This window comes from Anser anser (assembly GCF_964211835.1).
Source record: "Anser anser genome assembly, contig: HAP1_SCAFFOLD_214, whole genome shotgun sequence".
NCBI lineage: Eukaryota > Metazoa > Chordata > Aves > Anseriformes > Anatidae > Anser > Anser anser.
The window spans coordinates 145,092-159,893 of NW_028154073.1; the positions used below are offsets into that span (position 1 = coordinate 145,092).

The 14,802-nt window shown below is 51.1% G+C and overlaps 2 protein-coding genes across 2 annotated transcripts; one reads left to right on the forward strand and one right to left on the reverse strand.

The window, feature by feature from the left end:
* Positions 1 to 1,998: 1,998 nt before the first annotated feature.
* On the forward strand, positions 1,999 to 4,177 carry LOC310890860 (olfactory receptor 14C36-like). The gene has a single exon (XM_083853173.1). It carries the CDS (start codon positions 3,097 to 3,099, stop codon positions 4,036 to 4,038), a length of 942 nt encoding a protein of 313 aa, XP_083709299.1. The 5' UTR covers positions 1,999 to 3,096; the 3' UTR covers positions 4,039 to 4,177.
* A 6,296-nt stretch (positions 4,178 to 10,473) lies between these two features.
* On the reverse strand, positions 10,474 to 14,480 carry LOC310890859 (olfactory receptor 14C36-like). The gene is made up of 2 exons (XM_083853172.1): positions 13,534 to 14,480; positions 10,474 to 10,746 (listed from the first exon to the last, which is right to left on the reverse strand). The coding sequence occupies exons 1-2, from the start codon at positions 14,308 to 14,310 to the stop codon at positions 10,639 to 10,641; spliced, it is 885 nt and encodes a 294-aa protein (XP_083709298.1). The 5' UTR covers positions 14,311 to 14,480; the 3' UTR covers positions 10,474 to 10,638.
* Between the last annotated feature and the right edge of the window lie 322 nt (positions 14,481 to 14,802).

Sequence of the window (14,802 nt, forward strand, 5' to 3'; positions counted from 1 at the left end):
CTGGTTCATTGACTGCAGAGCCAAGGGGTGATCAGCAACACTTGCTCACCCTTTAGTAGTCCCATATGGACAGTGCAAAATTCTAATGGTGAGTGGAAGAGAACGGTGGACTTCTGTGGCCTGAATGAAGTTACACCACCGCTGAGTGCTGCTGTGCTGGGCATGCTAGAACTTCATTCAGTACGAACTGCAGTCAAAGGCAGCCAAGCGCTATGCCGCAATTAATACTGCTAATGCATTTTTCTCCATCCCTTTGGCAGCAGTGTGAAGGCCGCACTTTGCTTTCAGTTGGAGGGGCGTCCTGTCCACCTGGAATGGACTGCGCCAGGGGTAGAAACACAGCCCTACCATTTGCCATGGGCTGATCCAGACTGCCCTGGAAGAGGGGGAAGCTCCTGAACACCTCCAGTACATTGATGTCACCCTCACATGGGGCAACACAGCTCAAGAAGTATTTGAGAAAGGGAAGAAAATAGTCCTAATCCTTCTGAAAGCCTGTATTGCCCTAAACCAAAGTAAGGTCAAGGGACCTGCAGAGGAGAACATAATGCAGGCTGGTCAGGTTCAGGGGGACCCCTGCTTGAGGAAAGGTTGGGCATCGGTCAGTCTGTGATGAGCAATTGCATTGTGCATCACTTGCTTTATACATATAATAATAAAAAAATAATAATTATTATTATTTATTAGTAGTATTGTTAAAGTTATTACTATCTCTTCAATTTCTATCCATTTAAACTATCTTTATTTCAACCCATTATCTTTTGGAGGTGGGTGTCAACTAACATCTGTGTGGTGCTAAGGTGGCTGACGGGTTAAAGCAAAACATTTGACAACCGCAGTCCAACAGCACAAATCACACTTGCAAAAATCAGTCTCTGACATCTACAAAGAGGAGCAGTCGGCGATGATGTCAGCCTGCTTCAGACACCACAGCCCAGCAGAGACCCTGCTGCCTTCGGGAGCTGTCAGCCCTGAGGCCTTGGGGACACCTCGAGGGAGCCCAATGGCACAGAGCAAGCGATGCCATGGTCGGGTGCTGTGCTGCTGAGCTGGGCCGGGCTCCTGGGCCCAAGGGGAGCTCGTGGCAAGAGGGCCGTGGTGCAGAGAGACAGCTCTGCCCAGGAGCAACTCCTGTGCACAGCGCAGCAGGGCTGGGGGCTCTGACCGCGGCTGGCACGGGAACAGGAGAGAAGGAGAGAGGGCTTGGAGTCAGTTGGCAGTGGGAGGATGCTGAGAGCTGCCTGCAGGAGAAATCTGCACAGCCCTCGACAAGGTACGTCTCTGGCTGCAGGGCCATGCAGGTGGGGTTGTCAGAGGGGTCTTCTACAGTTGACACATCCGATGCCTGATAGCATCTTTCGGGATAGTTGTCTCTCTGTTTCTCCAGTAATGAGTAGGAAATGCTTTAGAGAATGGCATTTATGATTGCAATTTTCAAGAGAAAAACCAAGGCAGGGGCTACCAGAAAGGCAAGACTTTTTCTGTTGGCTGTGCTTTCAGATTCCTGCAGTGGAGGGGAGGCAGGTTTCATGGTAATGAGTTGTCAGGATTTTGCAGGAGACTGAGACTCCCGGAACATGGCAGTGAGGGACCAATATGTCATCAATGAACTTCATAAAGTCCCTTCCCACACATCAGCCCACAGACTGCTCCAACATCATCATTGTGGTCCTCTCAGGCTTTATTCTAGCTGATCTTTAGGAGCTACAAAAGCCGTGATACCCCCTGCCTTTGGAAGGTGTCTGCAGGCTTGAGGTGAGCACAGATCGTTTGCAGTGAGCAGGAGCTGCCTCCTCTGCAGGCAGAGCTGCAGCACAGGAGGGTGTGCTGAGTGTCCGTCTGTCCCTCCCTGGCCTTGCCTCCCCTGGCAGCAGCACGCTGCCATTCCTTCTGGCTTCTCCACCTGGCCGTGCTGCTGCTGCTCTTGTTCCCAGGCTGCCTGGGGATGGGGGTTTCACGTGCCCATGGAGTGAGCCCTCGGGGTGCCTGGGTGAAGGGGAGTACGGGGACAGGGTGAGGGGTCTGGAGATGGGCACTTGGAGCCTGGATTCCTCTGCTCTCAGCAGTGTCCTGGTTCTTTTCAGATGAACAACTGAGTACAGCTTTCCTGCAGCTCTCACAGGGCAGCTCAGACCAGCACTGATGGACAGATTGCCTGTCATCACTAAAGGACACTGCACTATAGGACCCGTCCCTTTTTTCTGAGGATCCACAAAGTTTCCCTTCAAGTGCAGGAGAAATGCCCACGATTTCTCTTTTAGAAAAACTCAGCAGTAGCCAGCTTCTGTAGGCACTGGAACAGCTACCCCAGGGAAGTGTTCACAGCGCTGAGGCTGTCAGAATTCAACAAATATTTGGGCAACACCCTCAGGCATATGGACTGATTTTTGGGTGTTCATGTACAGATTCAGGGGTGGGATCTGATGATCCTTGTGGAACCCTTCCAAGTCAGGATATTCTACAGCTTCTAGAGGATTCTACAACTCTAGGAACATAGGAGGAGAATTGTCCTGGAGCTCAAAGACCTGCCAACACAGGGCAGATGAGACCAGGACTGATGGACTGACTGCCTCTCCTCTCTGAAGGGCACTCTGCTCTAACAAGGCAGTATCTGTGTCTCTGAGGACCTACAGGGCTTCACTTGGAGTGCAGCAGAACGCCCAGGATTTATGCCTTAGAAACACTCCTCAGGTGTGGTGGGGCAGCTGAACAAAGAGGACAAATCAAACAAACAAAGAAACAAATACATAAATAAATCTCCACATTTCTGCTCTGTGATAAACTAGGAGCAAAACTGAAGAAATCTCTTCTATATCAGGAGTGAAGTGAATCTGAGACTACGCCATGTTCCTACCATGTTGTTACCTTGAGCTGTAGTGCACGACTGATTCTTCCATTGTCCACAGAAGAGTACTCTTCTTGCAGAGAAACTCAGAAGCAGTTCGAAGTCATTAAAGGGAACTTCAAAATAACTGCCTGCAATTGGACAATCCTCTTGATGTTTTTTAATGAGAAAAATAAATTTTCCTCTGGTAAGTCTGTTGTACATTATTACTATTCTTTCTCTTTGTGCAGGACCACATCCCAAAAAAGCAGATGTCCAACAGCAGCTCTGTGAGCGAGTTCCTCCTGCTGGCATTCGCAGACACACGGGAGCTGCAGCTCCTGCACTTCGGGCTCTTCCTGGGCATCTACCTGGCTGCCCTCCTGGGCAACGGCCTCATCCTCACCGCCGTAGCCTGCGACCACCGCCTCCACACCCCCATGTACTTCTTCCTCCTCAACCTCGCCCTCCTCGACCTGGGATCCATCTCCACCACGCTGCCCAAAGCCATGGCCAATGCCCTCTGGGACACCAGGGCCATCTCCTATCAAGGATGTGCTGTCCAAGTCCTCTTTTTAGTATTCTTGCTTGGAGCAGAGTATTCCTTTCTCACCATCATGTCCTACGACCGCTACGTTGCCATCTGCAAGCCCCTGCACTACGGGAGCCTCGTGGGCAGCAGAGCTTGTGCCCAGATGGCAGCAGCTGCCTGGGGCAGTGGCTTTCTCAATGCTGTCCTGCACACGGCCACTACATTTTCCCTGCCCCTCTGCCAAGGCAATGCTGTGGACCAGTTCTTCTGTGAAATCCCCCAGATCCTCAGGCTCTCCTGCTCAGATGCCTACCTCAGGGAAGTTGGGCTTAATGCAATCACCTTCGGTTTAGGTATTGGCTGTTTTGTTTTCATTGTGCTCTCCTATGTGCAGATCTTCAGGGCAGTGCTGAGGATGCCCTCTGAGAAGGGCCGGCACAAAGCCTTTTCCACGTGCCTCCCTCACCTGGCCGTGGTCTCCCTCTTTGTCAGCACTGTCCTGTTTGCCTACCTGAAGCCCCCCTCCATCTCTTCCCCATCCATGGACCTGGTGTTGTATTTTCTGTACTCAGTGGTGCCTCCAGCAGTGAACCCCCTCATCTACAGCATCAGGAATAGGGAACTAAGGAATTCAGTGAAGACAGTTCTAGAATACACAATTCTTCAATATATTTACATATAATAATATGCATAAAATCAAAATTCCTATGTTTCCTCAAAAAAAGTAAGACAATTTTTGTTAATATTTGTCTGTATTATTATATTCTGAAAATATTGTTTCTGATTTAAATAATATATTTTTTTATTTTCCTATTTGTTAATCATTTTCCCAGAGATGCCAGTTTCCTGTATAGATATACCCAATAAGGAAGTCATCAGAAGTTCATTGCACTCAGCTGCCATCTCTTCCCATCTCCTTTGGAGCTGGGGGAGTAGCCCCAGCACGCAGGAGGGGCTCGGGGCCCCTGCTGCTTCACTGGAGCCATGGCCATGGCTAGCAGCAGGACGTGGCCTTTCAACTCCTGCTCTCTTTTGCCTTCCAGTGTGTTCCCCCTGTGCTGAGCACCACGTTACTGAGTTCCACCTGGAAGGCAGGGCTAGGCAGTGGGGATGGCAGGAGGAAGACTTGTGTGAAGACTATGAAAAACATGGAAATTCAGGGCTTTAGCAGATCCTTAAAGTCCTGCCTGGGTCCCCAAATGGAAAGCAATGTATGTCTGTGGGTGGAGGAGGAGGAGGCGAGTCCCAGGACAGGGGCAGGGCTGAAGGGCCCTGCGCGAAGCTGGGCTGATGGAGAAGTGTCCACCTTGCGTGTGTGCCTCAGCCTGGGAGAAGGGGCCTGCCCGCGGTGCGGGATGGCTGGGCTGTGCTCAGCCAGGCCCCAGGAGCTGACCTTGCTCTCCTCCTCCCCGCCACTCCCCACACGGGGCAGGCCCTCAGGAAACACCCCTGAGCCTGGAGATGCACCAACCTGCTGCGGTGAGGTGCCACTACTGCAGGGGAAGAGGGGAGGGTTGGAGAGACACGTGGGGCCTGCGGGCAAGAGTGGTGTGGCCTGGGGAAGTGAGGGCCTGGGAAAAGTTACCCTGCATCCATAGGAGCCATTCTGGAAAGAAAACTTGTAGGCAGGAACAGCACATTTCTGGAGGTGCAGAGCTGCTGGGCACATTGTACAGGGTGCTCTGATGGACTTTTGTGTCCTTTTCCATCGTGTCTTCAGTGCCACTTTTCTCAAAAATAGAGGAGCCAGCAGAGGTGTGATGGATACTCTGAGATCATGAAAGCCATCATTAACATGCCCCTAAGAAGATGACTGATATGGGGAGGTCGGGAGAAACCCAGGACAGGAGAGATGTGAGATTTGGAGGACGGAACAGGGGCTTAGCCAGCAGAAATTAAGGATTTTGTAGAGGTAAGAAGGTTCAGGTTTTTGCTGATGCTGTTGTAACTGTGACTTAAAATAGTCACACGAAGCCCTTCACCGGCTTCAACCAGTAAACTTAATTCCTAAATTTAAATGCTACTCCACACCCTGACAGGAATCCACTCCTCTTATGCCTGAGCTCAAAGTATGCACTGAAGCCAAAACTCAGCCCATAGCCTCTTTCCCTTACCTTTACTCTCTTGCTTACCTTGATCCCTACCCTTAAAACAAGATTTAAATGCTCTATTTAAGCCTAGATTCTTGGAAGAACTAAACAAAACCCTAAATCACAAGGCTTGTCCATACCCTAACCACACACCTGACACACCAAGCACAACACCAAACCCTCCCACTAAATCTTTTTTTAATCTCTAACCCAGAAATATGAGACCTAGTCCCTAATCCCATTCATGAAAATCTAACACATAAAGCCCTGTTCCTGTGCATTAACCTCCTCACCTTCAAACCCTCTCCTAACCCTTAAGGTGCTTGGCCCCCTGGGGTAAGGCAGGAATTGTGAGACTTCTCTGCAGTCCCATGGCATTCAGAGATGGATGTGAGGGGCCATGGATCTGATCAGCTTGTGGGCCACAAGGAGGACATGTGTGGGAATGCTCTGCTGAGCTCAGCTCTGCCTCAGGATCTCCTGCCCCAGCAGAAGGAATGGGACTGGGGCAGTGACTGGGAGGTCACTTCTGTCTCTGCAGCTGATAGGGCAGCAGCAGGAACGTGTCACGCAAAGGGACTGTGAGGTGCCTTGTGTCTGGAGGTGGCAGGTCAGCCTTGGCTTCTCCCTGGGATGGGCACTTTGGGGCTGACATCTGCCAGGGGCCCTGCTAGGCCAGCAGAAGGCCCCTGCTTGGCATGCTGCCTGTGGGATCCCCTCTGCCTCCATCCCCAGGAGGACCCAGACACAAAGAAGGCCCGCATAGGGGTTGTCCTGTCCCTTCTGCTTGAGTCCAGGACTGGACAGCAGGAGGCACAAGGCTTGGCTGTGTCTAGCCAAGAAGCTGCAAGGCCAGCAGCAGGCCCAGGCCTTGGGAGATGCTGGTGAGGTGACTTCTGTCTGCTTGGCTGACAGGCCGCAAGGAGCCTGATGGGTTGGGATGCCTGCTTCAGGAGTGGTTTCCACCCTCATGGAGCTTTCTTTGGTAGTAGGAAAGAGCAGGAGAGAAAAACTGCCACAAAGTGCACCTTGGAAGGGTGGCAATGGCCACAAGGAGGAAGAAATGTCCCTCAAAGGGTCATGCTGTGGTGACAGAGGTCACTGAAAGAGTGTCTGTAATCAGACCATGGCTTTCTGTTTCAAGGAACAGCTGATGAGGGTTGACGAGACATGGGTGAGATGATGGAAAGTCCTGGATGAGAGCAAGGTTGTGGACAGAGATGGGTGTCTGCAGACAGGAAACAGCCTGAGAAGAAACTAGAGACAGCTGAGAGCAGAGAAGCCCCAGTCCAAGTGCAGCTGGGCAGAATCCTCACCTTGTCTGTGGGTTTTGAGCAAGATCTAAGCTCCTCCCTCCTAACCCGGGGTGCAGAGGCCTCACTCCAGCTGCCCACAGACAGCCATCCAGCAGCATGGACACGGCCTTAGCATGGAGGTGTCTCCTCCTTAGGGCACCTGGATAACACAAGGATGCCACGAGAGAGCTGCATCCTGCTGGCGAGCAGCCTGCAGACCAGGAGGATGCAGCACAGACAGAGCTGGATATTTGCAAGCTGGGGTGTCCCAATATCCAGTCTGCATCCCCTGCAGTTTCTTGGCTGACCAGGGCCAGCTGGGTTATGACACTCCAAGGGGCTTCTGCCAGACAGCCTCACCTCACAGTGCCATCCAGGAAATAGGGCAAAGTGTGGGACAGCATAGGAAAGCCTGCAGAGGAGAAGGCAGAGGGTGCTGGCAGGAATGGAAGGCCCCAACAGCCCTGATGTTTTTGTCCCTTTGGGTAGAGCTTCTGAGGAGACGAGATAGAGTCATTGCAATGGGGCCTCACTGCTTCCTTGATACCCTGTGCAGGGGTGGGGAGCTGTCCTAATGAAGTTCTTCTCATGGCATCACACTGCCCACCACATCATACAGACCCCAAGAAGAGCCCTGAGCCAGACGGGGGGGTGCAGGATCTCCCCTCCCAGTGGCTGGGGTCAGGCCTTGGCCCTTCTGCTTCACCAAAACCAACCAAGACTTTTCTCAGCACAGCGCTTTGCCTGTCTGCAATCATGGCCTCCAATGATCTGCCCTAACAAGTCCCTGGGGAGGCTTTGTTAGTAAGAGCCCTCAGTGGGGCCCATTAATACTCCAAGTCACTTCAACTTTTCCTTCTGACTTTACTTTCTCAAGCAGTTGCATCATTCTCCTCTCAGTACCTGATCTTCATTGACTCAGCACCAAAATACACCATGGAACTCATTAAAACAGAGAAAGTCCTAGGCAGCCATACATCTCCCACAGTTTCCTTCACGTCTTCAAGACTTGCAGAGCTAATAGGAGAGCTTCCATGGTGTAGTTAAGGAGGAAGATTTCAAAGAGCATCTAATAGAAATCTTTCCTCATTTTAAAGGCTGAATATTTTTGCATTTCAGCTTAGAGCATCATTTTCTTATAGATATTGGTCTACGGTTACTCCTTTAAAGCCCTGCTTAGGTTGGAAGAGTAGGGTTTTTCCTATGTAAAAAAAAAAACAAAAAAAAAAAACAAAAAAACCAGGAAATCATGCTGCAATTTTCAAAAGAAAACAAAACAAACAAACAAATGAAAAAAACCAAAGTTCAAGTTCCTCATTTTTTTCCCTCCAGTGAAGTTTACCTTCCCAAAGGGATGACTGTACATGATGTATTTTACACTGATTAATAGGAAATTTAAAATAATTGTGTTAATATTAATCCAAGTCATACTAATTCAATGAGAAACGATGAGTTTCTTGCTAAGGAAACCATTAGACAGACTGCTGAGAAATGGGCGAGCTGGAACTCACTGAAACTCAAAGCAGCAACTGGGTTGGTGTGAGCGGTCTGAATGATCAAAGAGTAAAGGGAGGGCAAAGCAGGAGAAGCATGGGAAGTGCATAGGTCCAGACAGGCAGCTGGAAAGGGGACATTCAGCAGGGTCTGTGTAATCAAGATGGGTTTTGTGCCTCGAAGATGAGGGAGCACACCATGATAGACAAAGCGATGACAAAGCAAGTACAGGTGAACACCAGTATTTCTTCTCCTGTGATGAATATAGAAAATGGAAATTCACATTTCTTCATGATAGAAATTACACTTCACGTGAAACTTTTTACGGAAGGGATTGAATCATTTGAGCTGATGAGTAGTTGCTTTATTAGTTAAGTACTAAAAAAAAATACTGGATATTGAGGCAGAGCTTTGCTGTCTGACCTTAAGCAACCAAGGAAAACCTCCTGTGGCCCCATTGTGTTTGAGGCACTTCCCTGGACCAGCAGATGTCAGAAAAGACCTGCAGGAGACCGGAGACCTTTGGGAAAATCAGGTGGAGCCAGGTGGAGTTCCCAGGGCACCTCCACTGCCAGCAGTGGTCTTTGTCCCTGTAACTGCAGCCCAGCCCAGCACAGGAAACCCCTTCAAAGACAACACCCTAGTTCAGTGGGTTCCTGGAATTGACCTAGATTTGAAATTGCCATTGGAAACCTGAGATACTTTTCCTTATTCCTACTAGACACATGAACATCCATTTACCTTCCTGGGTCATCTTTAGCAAACTCAGGATGAAAAACTCAAGTATAGCACGCTTCAAATGGCTGAGGCAGAACCCATCAGCTTGTCCCACTTTGGAAATAGACCCCGTCCAACTCAGGTTTTGAAAGTGAAAAATGTGAAATGACCCGTCAGGTCAATGCGCAGAGTAAGGGAAAGTCACACATATTGTGCTGTAGGGACAGAAGGCAAAAAGCATTGCACTGTGCCTCAGAGTAATCAAGGAGACCTAATCCACTTCATCTGTGAGATAAAGGAAAGTGAAGGATGTTGAGTGGTGTCCTAACATGAAGAAGGATGTACATCACTGGTGAAGGAACTGTCTTTTTGTGCCATCACCAATGCAAATACACAAAACTATATCAAATAAAGGTAAGCTGCCCCACTCTGGCTCTGTCACCCCACAGTGCACAGGAGAGGGAGCTGACAGCCAAGGGACGCTTTTGGGTGTGGAAGGTGGGACCCAGCAGCGACAAGGAACCAAGGCAGTAGCTGGGGGAGGCCCGGAGAAGCAGCCCAAGGAGTGGTGCTGCTTGTGAGGACACGTTTGTGCCAGCAGCCTGAGCGGGCAGAAGCTGTGCGCAGGCGAGGGGAGGCCAGGAAGCGCATGCCAAGAGCGCTCCTGCCAGCAGAGACAAGGCCGGGGCCGAGGGCAAGGGGAGGGGCAGGCCCAGGGCAGGGGGCTGCAAGGGCCATGCTGAGCTCCCTGCCCCTGCAGCAGCCGCACTGGCCCTCAGCAGATGTGCTGGCCGGCACGCACGGGGAGGTGCTGGCGTGCATCAGAGAGCAGCAAGGAGGGCGCTGGAGAGGGCCGGGTGAGGCGGGTGGCAGAGCCCCATGCAGGGGCTGGCTGGGGGTCCCCTCTGCTGCAGCCACCGCACGCGGCGTGGCAGGAGGAGGGCTCCCTGTGCACCATGGGGCAGAGCCTGGCCCTGGGCTCTTCCTGACGTCCCTGCAGCTCCTGGCAGGCTGCGGTGAGGTGCCCCTCAGCCTTCCCTCCTGTGCTGCCAGGGCACACGGCTGCCTCCTGCCCAGCTCACTGCCCACCAAGAACGTCCGACAGGGCTGCTTCCCAAGCTGGGCCTTGCCCAGGCTCAGTCCCCTGCAGGGGCGGAAAATGGCCCTTGTCCTGGTGGCTTTTCATGGCCTTCCTCTCAATACATGCTCTTCTCATGCTTGATCTCTTTTACTGAATTCAGAGGCCCAAGAGAACTTTTTGGTACAGACTAATACAGAAAATGCTTTGAGTCCCTCAGCCACATCTCTGCTTTTCCTCCACATTGCAGCTGGGCTCTTCAATCCCACAACCTCTGCTGTACCTGAAGAGACATCATGAGAAAGAAGAGTCACAGAAAATGACTACCTGCTGGTTCCTTTATTTCGTTAATTACCAAGAGCATATCAGCACCTGTACATGAGGTCTCTGGGTTAAAAATAAATAAATAAATAAAAGGTAGAAGAAGTGAGATAGAAGTGAGATGAAAAAATACTTTAATTGGAATAATATTTCAGAGATTGAAAGGCAGTTTTGAAATACATGAACAAAGGTGTTTCTGCCTTGCCCGGGTATATGTGAGGAAGATGTGCAGGTACCTCATTGATGGGGAAATGCTGTATATTAGAATAACATCCTCAGTGCCTCCTTTAGCTCCTTGTTCCTCGTGCTGTAGAGGAGGTTTTCACTGCTGGAGGCAACACTGAGTACAGAACTGAAACCGCCAGGTCCAGGGATGGGGAGGTGATGGAGGGAGGCTTCAGGCAGGCAACCATGGCAGTGATGCTACGCAGGGAGACCACGGCCCGGTGAGGGAGGCACGTGGAAAAGGCTTTGTGCCATCCCTACTCAGAGGGCATCCTCAGCACAGCCCTGAAGACCTGCACGTAGGACAGCACAATGAAAACAAAGCAACTAAATGCTAAACAGACACTGAACACCCCAAGTACCCCAACTTCTCTGAGGTAGGCATCTGAGCAGGAGAGCTTGAGTTGAGCTTTGAGGAGAGCCTGAGGAGACCTTTGACTCAAAGCACAGCACTTTGACCCGAAACACAGCACATCTTTACACCTGCTGAGGGTACACTCTGTTCCGTCATCCAGGTCACTGACAAATAAGTTGAGCAGGACTGGACTCAGTGTAGATCCCTGGGGGACACTGCTGGCTACAGGCCTCCAACTAGACTCTGCTCCACTAAGCACAACCCTCTGAACTCTGCCATCCAGCCAGCTCACAATCCACCTCACTGACCACTCATCCATCCCACACTTCCTGAGCTGGCCTGTGAAGATGTTATGGGAGACAGTGCTGAAAGCCTTGCTGGAGTCAAGGTACACAACATCCACTGCTCTCCCTCACCCACTCAGCTAGTCAGTCCATCATAGAAGGCTATCAAGTTGGTGAAGCACGGTTTCCCTTGGTGAACCCATGCTGACTGCTCCTGATCACCTTCTTCTCCTCCACATGCTGGAGATGACCTCCAGGATGAGCTGTTCCATCGCCTTTCCAGGGATGGAGGTGAGGCTGACCAGCCTGCAGTTGCCTGGGGCCTCCTTCTTGCCCTTTCTGAAGACCAGCATGACATGAGCTTTCTTCCAGTCTTCAGGCACCTCTCCTGTTTTCCATGACCTTTCAAAGATGATGGAGAGTGGGCCAGCAGTAACATCCGCCAGCTCCCTCAGCACTCATGGATGTATCCCATCGGGGTCCATGGACTTGTGGGTGTCAAGTTTGCCTAAGAGATCTCTGAGCTGATCCTCTTCAACCAAGGGAAAGTCCTCGTTTCTCCAGAGTTCCTCCCTTGTCTCTAAGGTTAGAGATTCCAGAGGGCTGGTCTTAGCAGTGAAGGCTGAAGCAATGAAGGCATTCAGTAATTCTGCCTTCCCTTTGTCCTTTGTCACCAGGCCACCCACCTCATTAAGCAGTGGGCCCACATTTTCCTTTGTCTTCCTTCTGTAACAGATGTGTTTGAAACAGCCCTTTTTGTTGTCCTTGACACCCCTTGCAAGATTTAACTCCAAATGGGCCTTGGACTTCCCTGTGGCTTCCCTGCATCCTCGGACAACGTCCCTATATTCTTCCCAAGTGGCTTGTCCCCTTTTCCACATTATGTATGCTTCCTTCTTCCATTTCAGTCACTCCAGGATCTCCTTGATCTTCCAAGCAGGTCTCCTGCCCCCTTTGCCTGACTTTTTGCTCACAGGAATACACAGCTCTTGAGCTTGGAGGACTTGGAGGTCAGTGCGCTATTGCTGCCGGTGCACCGTTGTGGCAGCCATCGGCACCTGCTCTGCTTCGGCTCTCAGCAACCCCACAACAGAAGGGTCCTGTGCGAGACCAGGCAAGGTAGACAACTATTTGACGTTCTCTCTATTCAAGGCAGTTATGCCAACAGCCCTCTGGTGCCCTTTTGCTTAGTTGTTTACCCTTGGAAAAAGCCAGAAACACAGTCTGGAGGCATGTCGTTAGGGTTACCCAATGACGTTCACGTTACTCACGAGCTATCATGACTGGCCCCAAAGAAAGAAGGGGAAGGTGCCCTGCCTTGTGCCCTCCACCAAGTGGATTCATGAGTGTCGTACCAGTAGCACCTCAAATAGTATTTATTGGTGCAGATTTAGGGAAAGCATCACAAGCCCATATTTGCTTTCCTAGTGGTAACTTAGAAGTTTCTTGCAGTATGTAGTTGCTTTACAGGTAGGGATTTGTAGCAATTTGTAATAAAGACGTTCGTGAAGACAGAGCAACGAGGTGTCCGTGTCCCTGTGTACTATGGAATCCTACCAACCTCCTGCCGCGATCCATGGGCGGGCTGACCCTCCTAGGTCCTGAGCATCGTCACTGTGATGCCCTTGGAGTGGTCCTCAGAGCTGCAAGAGCAACCACAGACCTGGGGCTTGGTGACAGCCCTTTGCTGCAGAGAACAGACCCAGCCACAGGGGCTGGACCCTTCAGGTGCCCCAGTGCCATGAAAATGGCTTTTTTTCTGCTCAAGTCTGCTGCTCCCTCACACACAGCCAGGCTTGTGGCTCATCTCCCTGTGGAGGAGGACGAGGCATAGCACTGCAGGTGCGCGAGTAAGGGAGAAATACTCCACCTGTGGGAGGGCAGGGCTGGCGGGGAGGTGGCACAGGACAGGCACTGGCCTCTTTCTGCTATTCCCCACCCAGGGAGCCTTGAGACCGCAGGTCAGTGTCCGGACTGCCCACAGGTGCCTGCAGTCCTGTATCATCAGGATCAATCTTCTCTCCTTCTGTATGTAACATTTTTACTTTTTTCTCACAGTTTGGGGCCAGCATTGGTGGACCTGGTACCTGGCACTGCAAGGCTGTGTCTCACACCGTGGTTTTTTTTGGTGAGTTTTTCCCATTGCAGCAGCAGAGCAGCAGCTAATTCCTTCTGGAAGACAACTGAAACAGTTTCTTCAGTGCATGCTTGAGCTCCTGGTTCCTCATGCTGTAGATGAGCGGGTTCACTGCTGGAGGCACCACCGAGTACAGAAATGACAACACCAGGTCCCTGGATGGGGAGGAGATGGAGGGGAGCTTCAGGTAGGTAAACATGGCAGTGCTGACAAACAGGGAGACCACGGCCAGGTGAGGGAGGCACGTGGAAAAGGCTTTGTGCAGGCCCTGCTCAGAGGGGATCTTCTGCACGGCCCTGAAGATCTGCACATAGGACAGCACAATGAAAACAAAGCAACCAATACCCAAACAGAAGCCGACTGCGTTAAGTCCAACCTCCCTGAGGTAGGCATCTGAGCAGGAGAGCTTGAGGATCTGGGGGATTTCACAGAAGAACTGGTCCACAGCATTGCCTTGGCAGAGGGGCAGGGAAAACGTAATGGCCGTGTGCAGGACAGCATTGAGAAAGCCACTGCCCCAGGCAGCTGCTGCCATCTGGGCACAAGCTCTGCTGCCCACGAGGCTCCCGTAGTGCAGGGGCTTGCAGATGGCAACGTAGCGGTCATAGGACATGACCGTGAGAACATAAAATTCTGCTGTAATCAAGAAGACAAATAGAAAGACCTGTGCAGCACAGCCTTGATAGGAGATGGCCCTGGTGTCCCAGAGGACATTGGCCATAGCTTTGGGGAGAGTGGTGGAGATGGATCCCAGGTCGAGGAGGGCGAGGTTGAGGAGGAAGAAGTACATGGGGGTGTGGAGGCGGTGGTCGCAGGCTACGGCAGTGAGGATGAGGCCGTTGCCCAGGAGGGCAGCCAGGTAGATGCCCAGGAAGAGCCCGAAGTGCAGGAGCTGCAGCTCCCGCATGTCTGCGAATGCCAGCAGGAGGAACTCACTGATGGAGCTGCTGTTGGACATCTCCTAATTCTGGTCATGAGGTCCTGTACAAGGAGGAGAAAGGCAGTGAGAATGTACCACAGGCATATCAGAGGAAAACTCTTTCCATTTTCTCATTTAAAATCACCAAAAGTTGCCCATTTCTAGGCAGATATTTTGAAGGTCTCTTTCATTGATTCTTCCTGAGAGTGTATCTGGGAGCAGGAGACTTTTCTGTGGGCAGTGGAAGAGACAGTCCTGCACTACAGCCAGAGGTAGTAGCATGGTAGTAACATGGTAGGAACATGGGGTAGTCTCAGATTCACTTTACTGCTGATATAAAAGAGATTTCCCCAGTTTTGCTCCTACTTCACCTAACTGCAGAGCAGAGGTGTGAAGATTTAGTTATATAATTATTTGTTTTCTATTTTTGTTTTTTACCTGCCCCACCACACCTGAGGAGTGATACTAAGGCACAAATCCTCGGCGTTCTGCTGCACTATTTCCTTGAATTCTGCAGACACCCATCTCTGT

Bases quoted from the DNA above. Each gene is read 5' to 3' on its own strand.
- LOC310890860 (XM_083853173.1), top strand. From the start codon at position 3,097: ATGTCCAACAGCAGCTCTGTGAGCGAGTTCCTCCTGCTGGCATTCGCA.
- LOC310890859 (XM_083853172.1), bottom strand. From the start codon at position 14,310: ATGTCCAACAGCAGCTCCATCAGTGAGTTCCTCCTGCTGGCATTCGCA. The intron at 10,747-13,533 runs CTCCCCTCCATC...GCCTGCCTGAAG, and splicing joins CCATGTTTACCTACCTGAAG to CCTCCCTCCATCACCTCCCC.